Raw genomic sequence first — 27,541 nt, forward strand, 5'->3', positions numbered from 1 at the left:
GGAAATCTGATGCACTAAGAATGTTGAAATAATGGAAATATGATCCTCAAGATGATGTGACTCCAAACTGCACTGTAAAAAAAAAAAAAAAAAAAAATTCTTTCAAAAAGTTTTTTCAACTTAACGTAATTTGTTTAATTTGCACTTTCTTTGCATATATTCACACTTTCACATACATTCAGACTTTTATTCCATATATTAAGAATTTCATTCTATATATTCAGACTTTAATTCTATATATATATATTCAGACTTACATTCCATATATTTAGACTTTCATTCCATATATTCAGAATTTCATTCTATATATTAAGAATTTCATTCTATATATTCAGACTTTGATTCTATATATATTCAGACTTTCATTCCATATATTCAGACTTTCATTCCATATATTAAGAATTTCATTCTATATATTCAGACTTTGATTCTATATATATTCAGACTTGCATTCCATATAATCAGACTTTCATTCTATATATTCAGACTTTCATTCCATACACTCAAACTTCATATTAAAAATATAATTATTTCCTGAATGGCATTCCATGTATATATATTTTTTTTCAGCTGCAGGTGGATATACAGATATGGCCTCAAAACTCACATACATTGACCAAAAGCCACAAAACTGTAATAGTTGTGATGTGACAATAGTGGAATCTCAGCGCTAGACTTTAGTTTTAACACTCATTACTGGCCTCTACTGGTTAGTCAAGCTTGTGAGCAGCAGGCATTTTTACAACCGCGAAAGACAAACACGCCTGGCAAGTTAAACTTATTATGTTAACATATAAAACAACGAAAGTTGAAGTATATGTTGTTAACTTTATTTCGGTCCGGTACACTAAGAGAGTAGCTAGCGAAATTATTTTAGCTAAAATTATTTTCTGTGGTAAGCAATAATTGCATCTCCCCTACTAAAAAAACGGCTAAAAACCAGCCTAAGATGGTTGGCTGTTTTTAGCTGGTCATCCACCCTGGTCAGCAAGCTGGTTTTAGAGTGGTTTTGGCCACATTCACATTAAGATTACCCAACCAGCTTAGGCTCGTTTTAGATGTTTTTGTTGTTGTGTTTTCTCAGCAGGGCTGACTAGAAACAAAATATTACAACATTTTAGTTGTGTCAGGTGAGAAAAAAGGACATATATTAAAAATATAGATTTAAATAACGTTACTTGTGAATGCAAGGAGAATTGAATATAAAGTACTGCAATAAGGGTTAGTTTCAAGTTGACCACAAATTCCCCACGTTGAGCAACAAACCTACTTGGTTTGAACTTCTGTGTTAGTGGTGCTACTATTTTAAAATATAACTGCAACTTGCTTAATTTGCTTATGGATTATTTATATATATATATATATATATATATATATATATATATATATATATATATATATTTAATGATTATTATTTCTTACAAACTAATCAGACTGAAAAAGACTCTGGAAACTGAATAATTTCCAAATTTTACAAATGTACTATCTATATCTCTTCTGACATATACTGTATGAAAAAAATAGACGTAATATGCATGTAAACGAATATGTGAATCGTACTGCAGTCTTTAGTGTTCACATAAACGTAACTTTCAGAATCTGAAATCAAATTCCGACTGGCGAAAATTAGTGCATGTAAACACACCTATAATGAAGAGTGCACTGCTGTATTTGCTTATATTAGCTATAACAGGAACTGGTTATGAATTGGTGTTTGCAAAGAGTGTGTGAGAATGTATGGATGTTTCAAAAGATGATCTATAATATAATAGAACAAAATTGGTGACAAAGTTGTTGTGATTGATAAATTTGATGAAAAACATACAGATGATTCCAGAGGGTGGCATTTGGAGAGGAGGATTTCAGTCCATATCTCCAGGCAAAGATTTCATACAGGCTTCTCTCTGAACCCGTCTGTGGTTGACTTACTGTTTGCAGTCAAGCTGACTCGATGCGGCGGTGCCTCAGATGCGAAGTGAAGCACACTTCGCAGGGAGCTAATCAGATTTTCCTTAAAACCGCGGCCAAGACATACGTAGAGCAGCGGGTTCAGACAGCTGTTAATGTAAGCCAAACAGAGCGTCAGCACGTGGGCCAGACGCAGGTTGGCTTGAAAGCTTTCTGATGAATTTTGCATCATTAACATCAGAATATCCACAATGTGCAGAGGAATCCAGCACATGAAGAAGCTGAGCACCAATGCCAGGATGACGCGTAGCGTCCGGGCTGACTTGTCGCTGCCTCTTTGTCCCCGCCCGGAGCTCGTCGTGAGGTAAACCTTCCAATGGCTGATGCAGATGATCAGGAAAGGCAGCAGAAAAGACAGAAAAAAGCGGGTAAGAGTTACAGACCATGCATGACGTAAGTCATTGTATGCGCTATCGCACAATGTTTTGGTACTGGTCATTTCATGTATCTCCATGTTAGCAAACTGAGGAGAACTGGCCAGGAGAGCAAGTATCCAGACGGCCAAGCAGACGCAGCGGGCCTGCCTCGTATTCCTGTGATTCTGGCACCACACCGGTTTGGTCACCAGTAGGAAACGGTCCAAGCTGATTACGACCAGGAGCAGAACGCTGGAGTACATCGTCATGTACAATAAACCGGTGAGTACTTTGCAACCCAAAGCACCATAAGGCCAGTGCTGGTCCTGGGCGAGCGGCACCATGAGGAGAGGCAACGATAAGCAGCACAATAGATCCGCAATGGCAAGATTCAGAAACCACTGTGCGTTCACAGATTTGGGCATTCGAAACGCAGTCACCCACACCACCAGACCATTTCCCGGGACGCCCAGCAGGAACACAATGAGGTAGCAGACCAGAGCGATCCAGTGCCGGGAGCCTATCCTGGACAGTGGCGATTCAGTGGGGAGCACAAAAGGGGTGCAGTTTTCAGACCCCTCACACCAGTTGGTAAAATTAAAATAGTCATAAGTCTGGTTAAATCCTTCCATTTCAGCTGTGAAATGAGAAGGAGAAAATAACAAAAAATGAAAGTCAAGTCATGTTATTTTCTATATCTCATTTTAAAGTGCTAAACATAGCAAATTTTCATTGAGAGAGACAATTAAAATTGACATTTTTCAAGAGGTCATTAAAGGCATTTCCTTAAAGTTCTTCTTCTTGAAAGTACGTTTTTAAAGTTCTTTTTAAATGGAAAGTTCTGTTATTATTTGTTTACTCTAAAGTCGTTCCAAACCTGTACGATTTTCTTCTGGGGAACATCAAAAGATATTTTGGATATTTACTTTACATTTTTCGTCCAAATAATTCCTCAGAAGAAAAAAATGTTTTGTTTTTTTTTTTGATTTTTTGAAGTTCAACACCTTTTAATAATACATAAGCATAATTCTAATCATGTTAAAAAACAATTCAAATTTACAACAACAACAAAAAAAAATACCTCTCGGAATTTCTGGTTGTGATGTTATGCCGATCTGCAACACCAGATGTGATTCAGCACGTCTTTTTTTGCATCCCTTATAGCCAGGAAATGATTGCAAAGTGCTGTGAGCCAAGCCTTTTCCTTAGCGATGTTGTGTAAGCACTTTTGCTTGCTGTTTGATGCAGCCGTAGGTCTTTAAGACTTTCTAAACTTAAGAAGTGTCATTGAGGACTCTTTGGAACTGAATAAAGGATGATGCCTATCAGGCTGTTTGAAACAGCAGATAGTGTTCTTCCTTTTTAATTTCATGTGACTGTAATGCGACAAAACTGTCAGAGATTAGAAACTGGACTAAAAATAATTTTCAGTAGTGGTACTTTACATTTTATTGCTTTAAATTGTATTTCATAATTGAGGAGAAACATTGTATGTACATATTGCAAACACGAATGCTTCACAACAACAAAACAAGTGACAAAGTTGCTTTGGAAAAACTGAAATTGAGCAAAATTAGTTTCTGTTTGGTATAAAAGATGCAATACACTGCAGGTGCACTTGATGGTTAAAATGCACATGGACGTGACTGAAATACAACACAAAAAAGCTGACATGGGTAAAAGAAAAAGGGGACAAATACGGCACAAATTTAAACTTTTCTTTCAAAGCGTTGAAAATTTCAACACCTCTGTAACATAACACTCAGCCACAAATAATACTTGTGTATAGTGTCACTAAAATGCAAGTTTTCCTTACTCTCCTTCCTCTTTTTCGATAAAGTCTCTGTTTTTTTTTTTTTTTTTTTTTCCCAGATCTGCATAGTAAGGGGAATGTGAAAATGCTGACTGGTTTAAACCCAAAAAATACAGAAACTAATTTTTACATTCAAAACAGAACAAACTGTGGAGACACGATTCTACAGTGATGACAAGAAGCAGTAAACTAACCTATGAAAGACCGTAATAATTTAATTTCAGTAAATTTCTTCACAAGGTTCTGTTGCTCTGTTGCCAGCGTCAGTTGAATTTCATCTTGCACGACCACAGTCAGACCGCAATCAGCTGCACGGTCCTATTAGTTCTTCCAAAAGCAGCTATTACTGTAAACATCCTCTAGTCATTTCCTGAAGGGTGTATTAATTAGTGCAGGGTTCGTAATTGTGATCTGTAGTTAGAACCTGAGAACTGGGTGGTTCAGTGGGTGTTAGTTCAGAGTTGAAGCACTCTCTGGAGGTAGAGTCGGGGTGTCGTCCCTAAAGTCATCTGCTTGAAGATCTGCAGACAGATGGATGGACAGAGAGAGAAAATGAAGCAAATCTAAATCAACCTATGGAAGCCCGTTCCCGCCACTGTAAAAAAAAAAAAATCGGTAAGTCATAATTATGAGAAACTTTCTCATAATTATGACTTAGTATCTCATTATATTGAGAAAGTTTCTCGTAATAATGAGTTAAACAGTAATAAAATTCAGAAAAAATAAATTCGTAATAACGAGAAACTTTCTCATAATAATGACTTAGTATCTCGAAATAATGAGAAACTTTCTCGTAATAATGAGAAACTTTCCTATAATAATGAGAAACTTTCTCGTAATAATGAGAAACTTTCTCATAATAATGACTTAACATCTCGTAATAATGAGAAACTTTCTCGAAATAATGAGAAACTTTCTCGAAATAATGAGAAACTTTCTCGTAATAATGAGAAACTTTCTCGTAATAATGAGAAACTTTCTCATAATAATGACTTAACATCTCGTAATAATGAGAAACTTTCTCGAAATAATGAGAAACTTTCTTGAAATAATGAGAAACTTTCTCGAAATAATGAGAAACTTTCTCATAATAATGAGAAAATTTCTCGAAATAATGAGAAACTTTCTCATAATAATGACTTAACATCTCATAATAATGAGAAACTTTCTCGAAATAATGAGAAACTTTCTCATAATAATGACTTAGTATCTCGAAATAACGAGAAACTTTCTCATAATTATGACTTAGTATCTCGAAATAATGAGAAACTTTCTCGTAATAATGAGAAACTTTCTCGAAATAATGAGAAACTTTCTCGAAATAATGAGAAACTTTCTCATAATAATGAGAAACTTTCTTGAAATAATGAGAAACTTTCTCGAAATAATGAGAAACTTTCTCATAATAATGACTTAACATCTCGTAATAATGAGAAACTTTCTCGAAATAATGAGAAACTTTCTTGAAATAATGAGAAACTTTCTCATAATAATGAAATAATGAGAAACTTTCTCATAATAATGAGAAACTTTCTCGTAATAATGAGAAACTTTCTCGAAATAATGAGAAACTTTCTCGAAATAATGAGAAACTTTCTCGAAATAATGAGAAACTTTCTTGAAATAATGAGAAACTTTCTCGAAATAATGAGAAACTTTCTCGAAATAATGAGAAACTTTCTTGAAATAATGAGAAACTTTCTCGAAATAATGAGAAACTTTCTCATAATAATGACTTAACATCTCGTAATAATGAGAAATAATCTCATAGAAATAATGAGAAACTTTCTCGAAATAATGAGAAACTTTCTTGAAATAATGAGAAACTTTCTCGAAATAATGAGAAACTTTCTCATAATAATGAGAAACTTTCTCATAATAATGACTTAACATCTCATAATAATGAGAAACTTTCTCGAAATAATGAGAAACTTTCTCGAAATAATGAGAAACTTTCTCATAATAATGAAACTCTAATGATAATCATAATAATGACTTTTCTCATAATAATGAGAAACTTTCTCGAAATAATGAGAAACTTTTCGAAATAATGAGAAACTTTCTCATAATAATGACTTAACATCTAATAATAATAATGAGAAACTTAATCGAAATAATGATAAACTTTCTCATAATAATGAGAAACTTTCTCGAAATAATGAGAAACTTTCTCATAATAATGAGAAACTTTCTCGAAATAATGAGAAACTTTCTCATAATAATGACTTAACATCTCGTAATAATGATAAACTTTCTCGTAATAATGATAAACTTTCTCATAATAATGAGAAAATTTCTCGAAATAATGATAAACTTTCTCATAATAATGACTTAACATCTCGTAATAATGATAAACTTTCTCGTAATAATGATAAACTTTCTCATAATAATGAGAAAATTTCTCGAAATAATGAGAAACTTTCTCGTAATAATGAGAAACTTTCTCGAAATAATGAGAAACTTTCTCATAATAATGACTTAACCTCGTAATAATGAGAAACTTTCTCGAAATAATGAGAAACTTTCTCATAATAATGAGAAACTTTCTCGAAATAATGAGAAACTTTCTCATAATAATGACTTAGTATCTCGAAATAATGAGAAACTTTCTGAAATAATGAGAAACTTTCTCGAAATAATGAGAAACTTTCTCGTAATAATGAGAAACTTTCTCGAAATAATGAGAAACTTTCTCATAATAATGACTTAGTATCTCGAAATAATGAGAAACTTTCTCGAAATAATGAGAAACTTTCTCGTAATAATGAGAAACTTTCTCGAAATAATGAGAAACTTTCTCATAATAATGACTTACTTTCTCATAATAATGACTTAGTATCTCGAAATAACCAGAAACTTTCTCGTAATAATGAGAAACTTTCTCATAATAACGAGAAACTTTCTCATAATAATGACTTAGTATCTCGAAATAACGAGAAACTTTCTCATAATAATGACTTAGTATCTCGAAATAACCAGAAACTTTCTCGTAATAATAAGAAACTTTCTCATAATAACGAGAAACTTTCTCATAATAATGACTTAGTATCTCTTTCGAAATAACGAGAAACTTTCTCGTAATAATGAGAAACTTTCTCGAAATAATGAGAAACTTTCTCATAATTATGACTTAATATCTCGTAATAATGAGAAACTTTTCTATAATAAAACCATGTTAATCTTCATAAGGGGTGACGGCTTAACGAAATGAAATGACAGTTGTCGTCATTATTAAATGCACTGGTTGGGACATTCTAAAGAAAGCTTATGGTGAAGCCCAGTGGTGTAATGCAGGGTATACGCAGGTATACGACGTACCCACTTCTTTATCAGTGGGCTTTGCGTATACCCTCTTCTAAATTCACTCTCATGTGTCTTGCATAAATCAATCAAACCCAAAATCATGACAGTCCACCACATTAATAGCTAATCCAATCAAATATTATAAATGCATATATATATATATATATATATATATATATATATATATATATATATATATATATGCATATACACCCCAGGGGATGTGCGCAAAATGGTAAAATAACAATTAATTATTGATTACTAATTGCGCGAGAACACCCCGGGGGATGTGCGCAAAATGGTAAAAAAATTATTAATTATTGATTACTAATTTGAATCAGTACATTGTAACAAAAACAATACCTTTAATAAATTACACTAATAAATTACAAATTAATAAAGCACTGGAGGACCAAATTTAATACACACCTTATTAATAAAGCATAGGCCTATTATTTACAGACAAACAGAATAGCTCAGAATAGGAATTAAGAATTAAGAACTAAGAATTAAGGCTTATATGTTAAGCGTTTTCTCTCTCATTATAAGAAAATGCTGATCGTAGCTTCATGGATGAAAACGCAATGCGCATATATCACGTAAGCACAAAGGAAACGCCCAGTGTGCGTTAATCGATGAAGACAGTGATATTAAAAGGCCAATTTTGGTATACAATTTATATAAATTATATAGGCTACTAGTGCAGGCGAGCAGATGTGGCCTGCAAAGTATAACGCAACGCTGGCGACACCCTCTGGTCAAAGCCGTGTAAATGCCAGAACATTCTTCATAGTATATGAATATATAGAAAACGCTTAACGTGGCTTTATGGACGAAAACAGTGATATAAAAAGGTTATTAATAAAATATATTATGTACAGGCATGAACCCATAACATGAAAGCAACGCGCTGAACTGCACGTTAACGAGAATTTGCGCGTTTTCTTTATGCTTTAACCTGATATGCGCGTTGCGTTCATATCCTGAACTTATCTGCTTTCCCGTTCGTAGAATATTTTATTAGTAAACTGTATACCAAAATTGTCATTTTTATGTCAGTGTTTTCATTCCATGAAGCTACGATCAGCATTTTCTTATAATGAGAGAGGAAACGCTTAACATATAAGCCTTAATTCTTAGTTCTTAATTCTTAATTCCTATTCTGAGCTATTCTGTTTGTCTGTAAATAATAGGCCTATGCTTTATTAATAAGGTGTGTATTAAATTTGGTCCTCCAGTGCTTTATTAATTTGTAATTTATTAGTGTAATTTATTAAAGGTATTGTTTTTGTTACAATGTACTGATTCAAATTAGTAATCAATAATTAATTGTTATTTTACCATTTTGCGCACATCCCCCGGGGTGTTCTCGCGCATGAACAGGTGTCATTTCTGTCGGCATCCTCTCTGACTGGGCTGCGGGACGAAGCGGGCGCGGGCGCAATCATATTTCAAAGGAAGCCGACGCTACAGTCCTGACCGCTTAAGTGTCTTTACGGGTGTTTTTAGGGAATATTTGCATTTATATATGCAATATATAACATTTACTTATTACGTATGTGTAATTTCGAGAAAGTTTCTCATTATTACGAGAAAGTTTCTCGTTATTTCGAGATACTAAGTCATTATTATGAGAAAGTTTCTCATTATTTCGAGAAAGTTTCTCATTATTTCGAGAAAGTTTCTCATTATTACGAGAAAGTTTCTCGTTATTTCGAGAAAGTTTCTCGTTATTTCGAGAAAGTTTCTCGTTATTTCGAGATACTAAGTCATTATTATGAGAAAGTTTCTCATTATTTCCAGAAAGTTTCTCATTATTTCGAGAAAGTTTCTCATTATTATGAGAAAGTTTCTCATTATTTCCAGAAAGTTTCTCATTATTTCGAGAAAGTTTCTCGTTATTTCGAGAAAGTTTCTCATTATTACGAGATGTTAAGTCATTATTATGAGAAAGTTTCTCATTATTTCGAGAAAGTTTCTCATTATTACGAGATGTTAAGTCATTATTATGAGAAAGTTTCTCATTATTACGAGATGTTAAGTCATTATTATGAGAAAGTTTCTCATTATTTGGAGAAAGTTTCTCATTATTTCGAGAAAGTTTCTCATTATTACGAGAAAGTTTCTCGTTATTTCGAGATACTAAATCATTATTATGAGAAAGTTTCTCATTATTTCGAGAAAGTTTCTCATTATTTCGAGAAAGTATCTCGTTATTTCGAGAAAGTTTCTCATTATTACGAGATGTTAAGTCATTATTATGAGAAGGTTTCTCGTTATTTCGAGATACTAAGTCATTATTATGAGAAAGTTTCTCATTATTTCGAGAAAGTTTCTCATTATTATGAGAAAGTTTCTCATTATTTCGAGAAAGTTTCTCATTATTATGAGAAAGTTTCTCATTATTACGAGAAAGTTTCTCATTATTACGAGATGTTAAGTCATTATTATGAGAAGGTTTCTCGTTATTTCGAGAAAGTTTCTCATTATTTCGAGAAAGTTTCTCATTATTTATGAGAAAGTTTCTCATTATTTCGAGAAAGTTTCTCATTATTTCGAGAAAGTTTCTCATTATTATGAGAAAGTTTCTCATTATTTCGAGAAAGTTTCTCATTTTTTCGAGAAAGTTTCTCATTATTATGAGAAAGTTTCTCATTATTACGAATGTATTTTTTCAGAATTTTATTACTGTTTAACTCATTATTACGAGAAACTTTCTCAATATAATGAGATACTAAGTCATAATTATGAGAAACTTTCTCATAATTATGACTTACCGATTTTTTTTTTTTTTTTTTAACAGTGGCGGGAACGGGCTTCCATATCAACCAGACTCCTCTAATGTAAATTAAACTGAAAATGAGTAGTTAATACACATTGTGCAACCAGAGCAGGGTAGTAACTGATTACAAAAAGTACTTGTAATTAGAATAAGTTACATTTTAAAATACTCATAATCTACACTTACTTTGTCATCAAAGGAGAAGTTCACTTCCAGAAGATTTACAGATAATGTACTCACCCCCTTGTCATCCAAGATGTTCATGTCTTTCTTTCTTCAATTGTAAAGAAATGTTTTTTTTAGGAAAACATTTCCGCATTTTTGAAGAAAGACATGAACATCCTGGATGACAATGGGGTGAGTTCATTATCTGTAAATTTTTGTTCTGGAAGTGGACTTTTCCTTTAAATGATGAATTTACAGATAATGTACTCAGCCCTTGTCATCCAGGATGTTTATATCTTTCTTTCTTCAGTCTTAAAGAAATCATGTTTTTTGAGAAAAACATTTCAGGATTTTTCTCCATATAATGGACTGATATGGTGCCCTGAATTTGAACTTCCGTAATGCAGTTTAAATGCGGCTTCAAACGATCCCAAATGCGGTTGTAAACGATCCCAGCCGAGGAAGAAGGGTCTTATCTAGCGAAATGATCGGTTATTTTCATTAAAAAAATACAATTTAAATACTTTTTTAATTTCAAACGCTCATCTTGTCTTGCTCTGCCTGAACTCTGTGTATTCTGGCTCAAGACAGTTAGGGAATGTCGAAAAACTTCACTCGTATTTTCTCCCTCAACTTCAAAAATAATTTTAAAATCATTCTACATCGCTGCAGAAGTACAGACCTAGTCTTTGCAAAGTTAACATGCAAAGAAGATCAAACACCCTTAACAAAAAAAGGTAAAACAGCGATATAGAGCGATTTTGAAGTTGAGGGAGAACATGAGATGGGAGTTTTTTGACATACCCTAACTGTCATGAACCGGAAAAAAACAGAGTTCAGGCAGAGTAAGACAAGATGAGCGTTTGACATTAGAAAGTGTATAAGCTGTATTATTTTTATGAAAACAACAGGTCATTTCACTAGATAAGACCCTTCTTCCTCGGCTGGGATTGTTTACAACCGCATTTGGGATCGTTTGAAGCCGCATTTAAACTGCATTTTGAAAGTTCAAACTCTCAAAAAACATAATTTCTTTACGCATGAAGAAAAAGACATTTTGAATGACAAGCGGGTGAGTACATTGTCTGTAAAAAAAAATTTCTGGTAGTGTACTTCTCCTTTAATCTAATTCCTCTTTTTTATCTTTTAAATTTTTCTTTCTAAAATAGTCTACCACTTATATGGGTCAAAGACAAAAAAGGGTTTACTTATAAGATAACACTTTATTTTTATGGTCTCTTAACTAGTTGCTTAATAGCATGCATATTACCAAAATATTAGCTATTTTTATTAGTACTAATTCAGCACATATTAATTCCTTATTCTACATGACCTTATTCCACATCCTTAATCCTACCAATTTTAAAGTGTTACCAAGTATAAAAATATTAAATGTAATACTGCTTTAAATTGTTGTTGTTGTTCCAAAAAAATATTTTAAAGTTTTCTGTTTAATTTAATTGCACTTTTGTTTTTGTTTTTCTGAACTAAAAATAAACATCATACAATTTTCCCTAATTTACAGAAGACACCCACTAAAATGTCATTCAGTGTACGAATTAGTTGTAATTCTACATTTTTTAGGTTTTTCCCATTTCTCAGTAAGATTTTTTTACTCATTTAAAACACAATAAAATTTAATATGCTCCCTTTTTTATATATTTTAATATGTACATGTCAGAATAAACATGTTGTTTGAATTTTACGTAAATTGCACTGTTGCACAATTGTTGCATTGAATGACAATGTAACATTATTTCAACCAAATTTTGACATTTTATTCTCCAAAAACGTATTTGAAACTCTAAAAGTAGACATTTCTCTGACATTGGTTAATGGTCACATGATTTACATCCTTATGGTACAAGATTGTCCTGTTTAAATCTATGTGATAAACAAGTTAGGTCAAAAGTAATCTAAAAGTAGTCAAAAAGTTATCTGATTATATTACCTAAAATGGGTAATGTAATGGAGTAATGGATGACGTTACTGACAAAATTCTTTGTTGTGTAATTTGGAATCAGTAATGGATTACAATTTGTAAGTAATCTACCCAGCTCTGTGTGCAACCCTCTGCAAGTGGGCTGTTGTTGAAGAATTCAAAAATGCTTAGTTTTGCAACAACCCATTTTGCCATATAATCACAACATGCTGTTTAAAATTAGGTTTAGGGGCTTGATAGAGCAGTAAACCGATTTTCTGTAGATAATCTGAGTTAAAAATATATATATTTATATATTGTCAGACCCACATACAACTTCACAGAAAGAGATTTCCACAGAATTTGAACGTTCCACACATTATTTCATTGACCAATAGAGTTCTGTAGGGATGGCATATTTTTGTAGGCCAAAAGCTAGAAACGAAGTTAGCATTTCAGCACTTCCAATTTCACTGTTGTGACATCAATGTTTTTTTTTTCTTTTGTGTGTGTGTTTTTGGTTACATATCTGGTATAAGTTACGTGCTTATCACAGGCTTGAGATATTTTTACTTTCTAGTTTAATGACATTTTTAAGATTTTACTTGTCAAGCTCTTGCAAACTATTCTTAATCCTCTGGGGTCGAAGATTGCACCAGTGCAGTTTGTCACATTTTTTTTTTTTTTTTTTTTTTTTTTTTTTTGATGACCACGAAAAAATCTAAAAATATTCAATTTTTGATCAAACAGATAAGAGTAAGGCATCATTTGAATCTGCAAAACTGAAAGAGCTGTTGAAAGCTTAATAGTGGTGATGTTGAAGTCATGCTTTTTACTTCTGGTGACTGCAGTTAAGCTTCGAATATGCATAAAAGTTGTGTTCATTTGTGTATATTATGCTGAACGAAAGAAGTAAGAATTATACACTTGTTGGTCACAGAGCTTATTTTCTGCAGACTTTCAGGTTGGCCTGCAAAAATACATCATCACTGAAAATGTAGTACTCTCAACTTCATTTATCATGTCTTAGCATGGTTAATTCAACTAAAAACCACAGATTTCCCCCAAAGTTTCCCCAAAAGAAGGCCACACATTTTGTGTAGGCCTAAGTACTGTTCTGAATGGTTGTGAAACTACCTAGCAGGGATGTGGTCTGCTGGTGGTTTTCAATAACAGAGCTTTCTTCCTCATCCTCTCCCCAGTCAGCAATGTTAGCAGGTGGGATGCACTGCTCCAAGAACAGATCTTCATCTTCATCGAAGTCCATGTCTTCTGGGGGCCAGCGCAACTCACCGCTCTCCACCTCACTGACGTCAGTAGGCTCCACCACGATGGAGGGCAGGCGCTCCTTCCCCTGCGGCGCGCAGGTCAGACAGCCTTCAGAGCTCAAAACTACTTCTACTGGATCTGGGAAGATCTGCAAAATAAAGGAGAAAGAGAAATCTTCAGTACTGAATGGTGCTTGCATTACCAGTTTTTCCTGTTTGTGGTGGCTTTAGGTCAGTCAGGTGACTGATGAAAGCTCAGCAGCATTGTGAAACTTTGGCACGTGATGCCACAATCTGCATGTGTCCTCTTTGAAGTTTGCAAGTGAGTAGTTTTAAGCTGCTGTGTGCATTTAGTGGCACCACTAATGGAAATTGGAGAAGAGTTTCTAAACAGTTTGCACAAACACATATTCCCACACCAAATTCATGTCACTGGTTAAGCCAATGTTGACACAGCAATGTTGAAAAGCTAAACTGTTTACAGTTTTTGTGGTAAATCAACGTATGAATGGCTTACTTATAGTTGCCTCTTATGGAGTACCACTTAAACTTATTAGTTCACCCAAAAATGAAAATACTGTCATTAAAGGAAAAGTTCACTTCCAGAACAAAAAATTACAGATAATTTGCTCACCCCCTTGTCATCCAAGATGTTCATGTCTTTCTTTTTTTTAGTTGACAAAAAATTGTTTCTTGAGGAAAACATTTCAGGAATGTTCTCCATAAGAGTGGACTTAAGTGGTGCCCCCAAGTTTGAACTTCCAAAATGCAGTTTAAATGCAGTTTCAAATGGCTCTAAATCAGTGGTATCAAACTCAGTTCCTGGAGGACCACAGCCCTGCAGAGTTTTGTTCCAAACTGCTCCAACACACATACTATGCAGATTTCAGTTAAGCCTGAAGGACTTGATTAGTTGGATCAGGTGTGTTTAATTAGGGTTGCATCTAAACTCTGCAGGGCTGCGGCCCTCCAGGACCGGAGTTTGACACCCCTGCTCTAAATGATCCCAACCGATGAAGAAGGGTCTTATCTAGTGAAACGATCTGTCATTTTTGAAACAATTGAACAGTTTGCATACATTTTAACCTCAAATACTCCAGCTCAAAAAGGTAGAATATGGCAAAAAACTCCAAAAACCTACAATTTCTCCTACAGCTTCAGAATCATCCAACATTGTTGTACTTTTTTGTTTGTAAACAGCATTTGACTTACTTACACTTTCTTAGTCTTTGTGCGTTCGCTTTGTAAACACTGGGTCTGTAGTTCTGCGTGACCTTTCAACGTGATTCAATAGTACGTAGAGTCGTGAACGCGCATCCCAGAGCCTGTGCTACATGAGCTTTTGTGCTTAAAAAGTATACAGATTTTTATGTTCTGAAAAAAATGACTGATCGTTTCGCTAGATAAGACCCTTCTTCCTCGGCTGGGATCGTTTAGATCCCTTTGAAGCTGCATTTAAACTACATTTTGGAAGTTCAAAATTGGGGCACCAATGAAGTCCATTATACAGAGAAAAATCCTGAAATTCTTTCCTCAAAAACGTCTAGGTTACGTACGTAACCCTCGTTCCCTGAAGGAGGGAACGGAGACGTTACATATGGGAACTCGCTTGAGTGACCAATCACCTCTGAGCTTTACAGAAAAGGCCAATGAAATTGGCGAGTGGAGTCTGCGTGCAATGCCACTCCCCCCGTACATACGGGTATATAAGATGGCGGCGCGCATCCACTCATTCAGGTTTTTGCTGAGGAGCTGAGCCGCAGCCCGGCGTCAGCGCGACCTAGGGTTGTGGCAGGGGATGTAACGTCTCCGTTCCCTCCTTCAGGGAACGAGGGTTACGTACGTAACCTAGACGTTCCCCTTCAGTCGTTTCACTACGACGTTACATATGGGAACAGACCCATGGAAAAGGCCACAACCCTAAGGCCGCGTTACGCAAGCCACCAAGTGCTGACAGGCGGACGTGTCAGAAAGTGGAGTCAGTACGTAACCTTCCCAACACCCTAGGGACCAATAGAGGGGCCCCATAGGGGTGCCAGTTGTACTGAAGCATGGGTTGGGGGGGGCGGAGCACATGTGGTTTAGGCATGTGGAATAAGAAATTGAATATATCTATTCTGGTTATAGATATATGAGGGAAAACACAGCCTTCTGGCTGACTGTGGAAAAATACTGAGACATTTTGCCACAACCTTCTGGGCGAAGGAGACCCAGTCGGAGCACAGTCTCGGACTACTCCGCATCTAGTCCTGACTGGGACATTCTGGGAAAATAGCGCACGGATCCCGTGGGAATGGCGCAGCAAGCCAACACCTGCCGGCCTCCCGCAAATTACCTGATGTTACCTTAACACACGGGAGGACACGGGCTCTACGCGGAGATTATAAAATCTCGCGAAGGTGTTAGGTGTCGCCCAGCCCGCAGCTCTGCAGATGTCTGCTAGCGAGGCGCCGTGCGCCAGCGCATAGGAGGAGGCAACACTCCAAGTGGACTGAGCTCGAACTCCTAGGGGGCACGCCTCTCCCTGGCTTTCATAGGCCAGGGAGATGGCATCTACCACCCAATGGGCCAACCTCTGCTTGGAGACAGCATTTCCCTTCTGCTGTCCTCCGAAGCAAACAAAGAGCTGCTCGGAGCGTCTAAAGCTCCGGGTGCGGTCCATGTAAACCCGTAAGGCACGAACAGGACACAGCAACGCTAAGGCCGGGTCTGCCTCCTTCGGGGGCAGAGCTTGCAGGTTCACCACCTGATCCCGAAAGGGTGTGGTGGGAACCTTGGGCACATAGCCGGGTCGGGGTCTCAGGACAACGTGAGAATCAGCCGGCCCGAACTCCAGGCATGCTTCGTTGACAGAGAAGGCTTGTAGGTCCCCAACCCTCTTGATGGAGGCGAGCGCGGTCAGGAGCGCTGTCTTAAGGGACAGGAACTTAAGCTCGACTGAAACCAGCGGCTCGAAGGGAGGTCCCCGCAGGCCCCGAAGGGCGACGGAGAGATCCCAAGAGGGTACGAGGTGCGGTCTAGGCGGATTAACCCTTCTCGCACCTCTGAGGAACCTCACGACCAGCTGATGCTTCCCGATGGATGCTCCATTGACTGCATCGTGATATGCCGCGATGGCCGCGACATACACTTTGAGAGTTGAAGGGGACAGCCTACGCTCCAACTTCTCTTGCAGAAAGGAAAGCACCACTGCGATCGGACATCTCTGTGGGTCCTTCCCACAGGAGGCACACCAGTCAACGAAGAGACCCCACCTCAGTGCGTAGGCCTGCCTCGTGGAGGGGGCTCTAGACTGAGTGATAGTTTCTATCACGGCCTGTGGAAGGCCAGAGAGGTCTACCGTGTCCCGTCCAGAAGCCACACGTGCAGGTTCCATAGATCGGGACGCGGGTGCCAAATTGTGCCCATCCCCTGAGAAAGAAGGTCCTTCCTCAAGGGGATCTTCCAGGGAGAGGCTGTCGCGAGGAGCGTGAGGTCGACAAACCAGGTCCGGGTGGGCCAATTCGGCGCAACCAACAGAACCTGCTCCCCGTCCTCCCTGATCTTGTCATATTGACCGAGTCCAGCTCCATGCCGAGAAAAGAGATCCTCTGCACTGGGGAGAGTTTGCTCTTCTCTCGGTTGACCCGAAGGCCCAGATGGCTGAGGTGCTGGAGCACCAGGTCCCTGTGTTCGCACAACTGATCTCGCGAGTGAGCCATGATGAGCTAGTCGTCGAGATAGTTGAGGATGCGAACGCCCCTCCGCCATAGCGGGTTCAGGGTCCCCTCCGCGACCTTCGTAACACAGGGGGACAGGGACAGGCCAAATGGGAGCACCTTGTACTGATACGCTCAACCCTCGAAAGCAAACCGTAGAAAGGGTCTGTGTCGAGGCAAAATCGAGATGTGAAAGTACGCGTCCTTCAGGTCTATGGCTGCAAACCAATCCTGGTGTTGAACGCACGAAAGGATGCGTTTCGAGGTGAGCATTTTCAACGGCACCCTCAGAAGGGACCGATTCAACACTCAAAGATCCAGGATTGGTCGTAACCCACCGCTCTTCTTGGGCACGATGAAGTAGGGGCTGTAAAACCCCGACTTCATCTCGGCTGGAGGGACAGGCTCGATTGCGTCCATCGCCAGCAAGACAGCGAACACCGCACGCAGAACAGAGGCATCCGTGTCCGAGCGGACAGAAGTGAAAAGGACGCCCCTGAACTTGGGCGGGCGCCTGGCGAATTGAATCACATAGCCGAGACGTACCGTCCGGATCAACCACCAGGACGGGCTGGGCAGCTCTAGCCAGGCCGCCAGCCTGGTCGCCAGTGGGATCAGCGGAGCGTTGACCGACGTGACCGCGGTGGGGCAGCCTGCGGGAAGGGGAAGGGGACTGGTCCCAGAAGGATGAACGTCCTGGAGAGCAGTCTGGCCGCACTGGGTGGCACTTACCTTCTTCCCAGGTTCCCGCGCTGGCGAATGTTGGCTCCGAGTCCGAACCTGAGGAGACATATTGTCGCTCAGGAACAGATCCCGGGGCACTTGGCCCAGAGATGTGGAAAATTGCTCTTTCTGTGAGTGGGTGGGTACCGCCGACCCGTAGGTCGACAGCGGCTGAACACACAGAAGGTCCCGGCCCTCCTCCAGGAGTGGGGGCACATATGTTCTCGTCCCCCGAAGAGCAGATTCCACCATCTCCGGGCTGCCCGTGTCAGGGGCGCCGCGCAGAGCTGCGGGTCTTGGTTGCTGGCCCCTGAGCAGCGGGCGGCGGCGCTCCCCTGCGGCGGCCACGACGTCTGGCGGCGAGGCGCGCATCATGGGCCTCAGCCGGCTTTGAATGATTTTTATCTTGAATCGAATTCTGTTGTGAATGATTTGGAAATATTAAGATTTCAATCCACTGCTCTCACCTCTAATAGTTATTAAAATGCAATGTATATGTGTATCCTGAAAGAACAGCTCAAACCAAGTGTTGCTATTTTGAAGAAGTTGTATTGTCTCGGGGATGCATTTGCAACATGTTTGCAAATGAATCTCCAAAAACAGGTTGATTGCAAAGTTTTATTTCCTAATTTACTATATAGAAGTGTTGCTTTTTGGCTCGGAAAGTGTGAAAAAGCCCTATAAGGGTATGTGTTTTGCTTAAGCTACTGTAGGTGTTATAATGAGTAAACCAAAATCGGAATACGCTTGCTTGATCATGCAGAAGATACTGTAGTTTTACATTTTTAACTTTTGGTAACTAAGCTAGAGTGAAGGTCACACATATCCTGTGCCTAAGACAGGTTCGTATGCACTGTTGCATTGTCACAAAAATTTGTATTTATTTTATTTTAAAGTTTTTATTTGCACGTCTTTTTGTGTGCTGTTTAGGCACGTGTCCAATCATTTGTACAGAGAGTGGAAGCTAACGTGTGCTTTACAGGATTTTTTTCATATAACGGTGGAAACAGCCGTCATTTTTTACATAACCTAACTGTATTGACCGTATTGAACCAGAAAAAAACAGAGTTCACGCAGACTTGGACAAGACGAGCGTTTGAGGTTTAAAAAGTATATAAATTGTCAATTTGCTAGATTTTGGAAGTTCAGACTTGGGGGCACCATTTAAGTCCATTATATGGAGATAATTCCTGAATTTTAAATGTTGTACATTGTTTTTTTTAAGCCATTGACCAGTTGTTTTTCTTAATCCATTTGCCACTCGACAGTTCACATGTGGAAGCAGCCAATGACCTTGAAACACAAATTTTAAAACATGCCCCCTTAAGACACAACATGATTATTTTGAGTTACGAGATAAATGTAACTATATATGCAGAAGTCAGACGATAGATGTAAGTGTATATTTTTACAGAGACTATATTAAATAGATCATACAGCAGATGCCAAATAACAGATATTAGCCTCAATCAATTAATCATTCAATCAAATAATTAAATAAATAAAGTAAGCACAAATAGGCCTATGAATTACAGGTGATTTCACTATACAGACTTATCACCCTACAGGCTTTATGGCCTAAAATGTTGAATGTGTGACTTTAAATAAAAAATAGTTAAAATGAATAAGCAATTGAATATACAGTAGTCAACATTTGAAGTGGATCAAAAAAGGTTCATCAAAGTTGTCCTAAGAGAAGAACAGGTATTCTTTTTTGTTTTAGGACAAATTTAACAAAAGGTTTTGATCCACTTCAAATGTTGACTACTATATATATAGGGGTGAACGCAGGTTTACTGGGACATTTTTTCCAGTTATCTCAAAGACAAAAACTGGCACAGTTTGCTTGAGTTCACCTATATTTCTTAGAAAATTCACAACAAAGACAAAAAGATGACTGATGAGATTTTACCTGAAAGGGCAGTCTGTCCCCTTTTCTCTGAACTGGATACTCATCCATGGCCTGGGCCTCTGGGTACCCCATCTCTCTATTATTAAGTGACATTTGTGGAATATGGAAAGAAAAAAATAAATAAATAAATAATAATACAGGTTTGGAATAGCAATGAAACAGTCACAGCATTGCTCTCATTTTAGTATATTTAATACCTGCTATGACTTTTTTATTATTATTATTATTACTATGAGTGAAAATAATACAACATACGGTAAACACAAAACACAAAAACATCAATAGAACGGCAATGACAATAATCAGAAATGACAACCTGAATAGTGTTAGTAGTATTTGAGTAGTAGTAGCAAGTATAATAATAAATACAGCAATCGAACAGCAATGATAATAGCAGTAATGAAAATAATCAGAAATGACAATCTGAATAATATGTGACCCTGGACCACAAAACCAGTCTTAAGTCGCTGGGGTATATTTGTGTCACGAATCTGGTCGGTGCCCTACGGACTGCTCACCACCAGATGTCACTCTCATCTTTCCACTTCACTCTGACTGTTACGTTGCACTTCGGACTGCATCTCCCATCCTCCACCGCACTGATTGCGTCAGCCCTCGTGACCAATCAGGCTTCCTATAAAGCCCGGACTTCCCCAGTTGATGTCACGGATTGTTGAATTGTCGTATTGTGATTATATTGCTGTATTCCTAGTTCCTGCTCCGAGTTCCTAGTCCCCTGTGTTTTGTTTTGTTTCGCTCGCCTGGCTCCCCATTTTCGACTGATCGCCGCCTGCCTTTGGATTATCGCTCGTCTTTATGGACTATTCTCTCGTCTAGCCTTCGACACTCCTGTTTACTGTTGTTTGACCCTGCCTGCACGACCATGTATCTGTCTCGTCCATATAATAAAAGCTCGCATATGGATCCGCTCGCCTCTCGTCATTCACTCCCCGTAACAATTTGTAGCAATAGGCAAAAATGCATTGTATGGGTCAAAATTATTGATTTGCTTTTATGGCAAAAATCATTAGGAAATTAAGTAAAGATCATGTTCCATGAAGATATTTAGTAAAATTCCTACTGTAAATATATTCCTACTGAGGAGTATCCTTTTGTTTGTTATTTCCTGATTAAGAGATTGATAGGTCGCCAAGTAGACAGATGCTGCATGGGATGCTGCAGCCCAGGAGGCGGGATAGGGATTCTGTGACTTCTTTCCAAAAGTGTTTAATGGGTGGGCAGTGCCAATGTCTCGTGGATATGTGTGTCCGGACAATTTTGTGAGCAGTTTGAGCAAGTTTCTGATGTGAATCTCATTTTAGATAGCCTTTTCCCAATGTAGTGTGTTCTATGAAGTGTCTTATACTGTATGAGCCGAAGGTTGGCGTTTTTAGTCATAGAGTAAATATTTTTACAAATTTGAGTCCAGAAGTCGGCATCAGGAGCAATAGAAAGGTCTTCTTCCTATGTGATTGTTGATAAAGTTGGTAAAACCTGCTATGACGTTTAACTGTATATCACTTTAATGATGGCATAAAAAATTTTAATTTAAAAAAGTGTGCATTATGCAACTTAAAACAGTGATATGCTACATGCTTTTCAATCTGATTTTGTGTAAAAAAACATATATATATATATATATATACATATATATCAGTAGTTCAAACAAATAAAATAGAGATCAGGGCCGATATTAATTCTGGTCCATTCATCATACTAGAAATGAAATACCAAGTTGATAGCTTTGTATTGTGAGATATTTATATTCCGTACAGTATAAGACACACAGTACTTTTTTTGTAGTTTATACTGTTGCACCAGCATAGTGACTATGATAAGTGACTATGAATGGATAATTGAATCAGTGATTCTTTCAAACCGCTGATTTGTTCAGGAATGAAATTAAGTATCCAAGTTTGGAATAGTATACTAGCCTATAATCTTTATGATTTTTCTATATCTCAGTCTTTATCTGGTACCTGTATAAATAGTAAGAGTAGTTTGCTATTTCGAATTCAGCGACAATTTCTCTGAATAAAGATTGTGGCAAAGAACAGATCCATTCAAAACGGATAATTTAAGGTTAAAATAAAAACAACATCACTAATTGTTAATCGAACATTTGTATAAATAATGTTTTGAATATCACCTGCAGAACAGCAACAACACTTGTGTGATTCCACTTAAATATACATGATCATAACCCTAATATCTTGATGATGGATAGTTGAATCAGTGACACTATAGGAACACGTGTGCCACACTTATCCAAACGCAACAGAGATCCGAGCCAAGGCAAGTGTTGATATGCAGTGTGTTTACAACAGTCATAATGCTAAGAAACAAGGCAGTCTGTTGGTGTATGTGGGATTTGCTAAATGCAGTTGCTCCCAGGTGTCCTGTGACTAATCGTTCCTCTCTCAAGCCTCTGCTGAACGGCCGGATTACAATGCTTATAACGGACAGCCAGGGAACGATTATATCAAAATGGATTATGCTCTCATAGTCATTTTTCATTAGCAACAGATTGGATAAGAACACGGCATTATGGGTCATCTCTGCAGATATGAAATCCACATGAAGAATATTGTGCATTATGCACTGCACTGTTTTAAAAAGTATGCATTATGCAACTCAAAACTGTAATATGCTGCATGCCTTTCAATCTGATTTTATGTACAAAAAAAAAAATCTTTAGCAGTTTAAACAAATAAAATAGAGATCACGGCTGATATTAATTCTGGTTCATTCATCATATTGGAAATGGAATGCCAAGTTGATAGCTTTGTATTATGGGATATTTATAATCCATACAGTATTTGTCTACATAGAATCACATGTATGACACACCCAAGTGGTGTTTTTCGATTGACTCTGAGGTGCTGAATAGGCAAAATTGGCAGACGCTTTTGTCCAAGAGTTGTAATTTATTTTAGAGTGCAGCTGTAAAATTCTCTAGAAGTTATGCAAGTAACTGGGTGTATTTATTTTTCTTTCTATTCCTCCTCTTCTTTTTTCTTTTGAAACAGATTTGAATGTTTGACCCACCCTGGTGAAAAAAACAGCATATGCTGGTAGGTATGTTTTGGTGCTGGTTTAAGATGGTCCTTTGCTGGTTTATGCTGGTCATGTTGCTGGTCAAGGACCAGCATGAACCAGCAAAGGACCAGCATAAACCAGCTAAGGACCAGCATAATCCAGCAAAGGACCATCTTAAACCAGCACCAAAACATACCTAACCAGCATCCCAGCATCAAAACATACCTACCAGCATATGCTGTTTTTTTCACCAGGGGCATATCCCCTAACCAGACATTTAAAAATCCATTTTATAAAATGGGTAGTTCTGGTACTTGATTCTGATTGGTTGCGCTGCATTCTAAGCTGTTGTAAATTACACTACAAACCTACACCTTTGTTTACGTTTGTGTGTTGCTTGGCAACCACTTTGTTGGAACCACAATTGTTTCTGAGGAACTACATTGTTTGGTGGAAGAATACTATTTTTATTTATATTGTTACACTTTATTTGCTCTGTTTTATTTTGTGAAGCCTTACTATGTATGGAATAACTTTTATAAAAGCAATATGCAGCTATGTTTACAGTGAATTTATACAGTGAATTTCGCTGCTTCACGTCGTGCCTAGCAACGCCCCTTAGCTGTTATAAATTCACTGTAAACCATGGCTTCTTGGGGCTTATTGCTTTAATAAAATATAAATAAAATACTTCATCTTCAACAGTGTGATTATCTAATAGAGTAAAATGAACCTAAACTGTTTAAATATTTATTGCATTAAAATGTTTTGGATTGGCTACATTAAAAAATATAGCTTTCACAGGTAACATTTCCATCCCAAATAGTTTTGCGCCTGAGGAAGTCCAAATGATTTATTCCAGTGGCTATTTATTTTCAAATAAATCAACACTCAAATCAAATATTTAAATTGGACATAACACATTTTTATACAAACCTTTTAATGATATTATGTTTCTACTCCAATTAGTAATTGAAATAAACATTTACAGTAATTGCTGGCTCTCATGTAATATAGTGCATAAATGTGGCAAAGTGCTCCTTTAGTTGCTTTTCCAGAGGTAGGCTGAATGTGATGTAACATGACAGATAGTTTACGAATTGCTTTATTGACGTCTTTCCGCAGTTGAAGTAATGATTGGGCAATTACATGAGTCACGTTATATTTAAGCAGTTTGCATTAGTTTTTTTCCACATGCTCTCTGAAGTTCATGTATGTTTATGTTCATGCTCTAACTAATATTAAAGAGAGAAGAGATGAACGGTTTACGTGCCTTTAGAACTGATCTGTCATGCCACATTAAAGAGCACCAAAATGGTATTTATTGTTTAAATTTTGTGATCCAATTGGCAGAATTTGAAAGTTGAGACTTTGCTACATATATAAAGTAACAAAAGCTCATTTTTATTATTGGATGGAAAGCATTGAAGTGGTCAGGCCAGGCCTGCTTGTGGCACCAACAGTATTTGTGTTTGACATTAGCAGATTAATTTAACTAACAAGAGTATTAAAAGAGTTTAAAAAAAAAAAAGTTGTCTTGTGAAAGTTCACAGGATTGAGGGATATATCTGCATTTATTTGTCCTTCCTGTTCCAAATCTGTTTATATTATCTGGACAGGGATTAAGGAGGCCTGAAGACCTGTCTGATGAACAAAATCCTCTTTTTTGACCTCCACAGTGTATGTTTGTGCAGTGTGTGTGTGTATCAGCTTAAGCCATCTGAAACAGGGAAGTATTGTAAAAAGAAGGTCAGCTATTTGAAAAGCCGCCACCTGGTTATGGTTTACACGTTAATCTAGCACATATCTGGTATTCTTAACATTTCCATCTTTTTGTAGACCAACAGGAAACCATATGAAGTAGAGAAAATGTACATTAGCTTAAAGTGGTTCACTTTGTTATAATGACCAGCGGACTGACCATTATCCTGTTAATTACATGAGTGCTTACCAAATAAATATATGCTTGTGAAATACTGATTTTGGAATCTAAAATGTATTCATTATTCTGTTCTCTTCCAGGCTGTTCATCAAAAGAGGAACTTTATCACTACTATCACGTTTGTGAAACTACCATTTTTCCACACACCAATGGACGTCACATCTCTGCTCGGGTCTCTCTGACGACAGCTGCCTAGCAGTTAGTGGTGTAATCCTGCCTACCCCTCCTGCTCTCTGCGGTAAGTCATTAACAAGCTAACGGAACAGATTTGGATCCGGCACGAGGCAGCAGCTATGCGTGCTGTTGACAGGTTAGCACACAGATTGAGGACACACAGTCTCTTGTTCAGCAGCTGGCCTTTAACTCACCTTACGGCCATTACCTACATGCACACTCATCATTTAGTGGCCATTTGGAAACACATTTAGAGTGCCCATATAGAACTATAACCAATATTATGATAAATACAATGTAAACACTTTGAACGCGCTATTTTGTTTTGGACACAAGTTTAAATATGTTAAATGTGATAATGAATGAAACCAGAAACATTTTCCAGATTTACCTACCAAGAAAACAGAGAGTTAGTCAAGTCAAATTTATTTGTATAGCGCTTTTTACTATACATATTTTTTCCAATCAGTTTTACGGAAAATGATGTTAACCCATTTAATCCCACTTTTTATAAAGCTCTAACTAGTCTTCCTGACTGATGTTTTAGTGCGCTTCCTGCAAATATGGAAAAAATAAAGGGTCTTAATTAAATATGTGCAATTTCACATGGTTAGTGCAAATTGTCCAATTGACCAAAGCAGTTTAATTCCTGTTTGCACCTTGAGAAGATGATGGCTGCATCAAAGCTCCAAAACAAAAAATTGCACTAAATTTGCACTAGTGTAAATTGCACTAAATTTTGTAATGACAAAATATTGCACTAAATTAAGTTCAGATATTATAAATAAGTTTCAGTATTGATGTTGTAATACTGGTAGCACTAATATAATAAATGATGATATATTTTACAAAAAAGTAACAATTTTGAAATACATTGATGGTTGTATTTTATTGTATTTTATCTCAGTATTCCTATCAGTGTTGTATAAAGGTTTTTTATGCATAATAGTAACCACAGAATGTGATCAGATATAAAAATAGCATACATAAATACATAATTTTTATTACTGCAGAAATATGTCAATACGGTATACACAATATCCCACCTGTCACAATTGTGACCAAGCATAAAACAATTTTTCACACACTTTTACAAAAGATTTTCAGAAAATAATTATTGATTATTTCAAAGTGTTACTAATGACACAAATTTGGGATTAAACAGGTTAATGTTTATAATATCTTAGTAGTTTGAGGCTTTATAGTCACATTTAGCAGACTATAAGTAACAATTCAAGCAACCAAGCATTTGAGATGTGATATATTTTATATTTTTACATGTATGCAGATAAAGTTGCAACTAAATAGAAATCAGGCAGGTTTGCAGTATGGTATATACTACTTTACAAGTGTGTGCTGTATGTATGTTGGTAAATTTAAATATAGTTTATATCCAGCTTTATGTGTGTGTGTGTGTGTGTGTGTGTGTGTAAATCCTGATGTGTTACACATTTTACTTTAAACCTATATATGTTGTATATTAATTTTAGTACAATTATATATGTAGCATTTTCAATTATTTTTCCTTTTAACCGCTTTTTATAGTGAAACACTAAAACATCTTATTACATATATGCAGTTAAGGTGTTAATCCAGTATACTGGACACATCTTAGGCCTGAACATTATGGTGTTTTTCCAAAGTGACATATTTTAAACATAAGCCATCTCTTCAGTCTTGCACAAAAACAGACACACAGAATTTGTAAGGGGTCCTACCCATCTGTGGGAAGACATCCATCCTCTTGGGTGGTGCAGAGTTCCACGCTGCCCATGCCGGGTATGATAATAGGGGGCAGAGAGGAGCAGCTCCCACAGCACTGCCCCTCCACAGGCCCCATCGAGGAACACTGTCCTTCCAGTGCGATGCCTGAGAGTACAGTGCACAATGAAAGCCTGTAACTCTGGGTTAATGGTGGGCACAGTAGGAAAAAATACTGCAAGTTGATACTCCAATCGAGCCGTGAAATGTCACAGAACGTCAAGCGGTCATTTCCTTCTATGATTTTTTTTTCCCCCTAGCCTTACCGTCTTTATCCTAAAGTCCTCTCCCGTCCCCCCTCTCTCTCTCTCTCTCTTCCGAGCAAAGGAGAAAGGCTTTATAGAAGAGCTGGATTAGTGTCTGTGTCGATTAGTATGGCAGGGCCAGTGACGTCAGAGCAGTGAGTGGACTCGACCGGTCTGGCACACACACAAGGTGTGCACTCACTAGTGTGTGTGGATTTTATGTTGCCTAATGCTCCCTTTAAGTTCAGCATTGGCTTTCCTAATGCATTTCCTAAAATTGCATTTTCTATGCATTGCATTCTTTGTGCATTTTTATTTGATGAAAATGTCCATCTTTCAAATCAGAACAATTCTGGGAATTAAGTTGCGTTTCGGTAGGGAGGGGCTGGATATATATAGCTTTAGATCAGGATTTTTTTTCCTACACTTACACTGATGAGCTAAGTGGCGATGTGCGCTAATCCAAAACAA

General features: G+C 37.3%; 2 protein-coding genes across 2 annotated transcripts; both read right to left on the reverse strand.

Moving 5' to 3' along the window:
* Positions 1-1,343: 1,343 nt before the first annotated feature.
* c5ar1 (complement C5a receptor 1) lies at positions 1,344-3,556 on the reverse strand. The gene is made up of 2 exons (XM_051134609.1): positions 3,406-3,556; positions 1,344-2,961 (listed from the first exon to the last, which is right to left on the reverse strand). Exon 2 carries the CDS (start codon positions 2,954-2,956, stop codon positions 1,889-1,891), a length of 1,068 nt encoding a protein of 355 aa, XP_050990566.1. The 5' UTR covers positions 2,957-2,961; positions 3,406-3,556; the 3' UTR covers positions 1,344-1,888.
* Positions 3,557-3,770: 214 nt separating this feature from the next.
* lbhl (LBH regulator of WNT signaling pathway, like) lies at positions 3,771-27,196 on the reverse strand. The gene is made up of 5 exons (XM_051134613.1): positions 27,092-27,196; positions 26,783-26,933; positions 19,910-19,985; positions 13,446-13,725; positions 3,771-4,658 (listed from the first exon to the last, which is right to left on the reverse strand). The coding sequence occupies exons 2-5, from the start codon at positions 26,902-26,904 to the stop codon at positions 4,588-4,590; spliced, it is 549 nt and encodes a 182-aa protein (XP_050990570.1). The 5' UTR covers positions 26,905-26,933; positions 27,092-27,196; the 3' UTR covers positions 3,771-4,587.
* Between the last annotated feature and the right edge of the window lie 345 nt (positions 27,197-27,541).

The sequence above is a fragment of the Labeo rohita genome, chromosome 18 (assembly GCF_022985175.1).
Source record: "Labeo rohita strain BAU-BD-2019 chromosome 18, IGBB_LRoh.1.0, whole genome shotgun sequence".
NCBI lineage: Eukaryota > Metazoa > Chordata > Actinopteri > Cypriniformes > Cyprinidae > Labeo > Labeo rohita.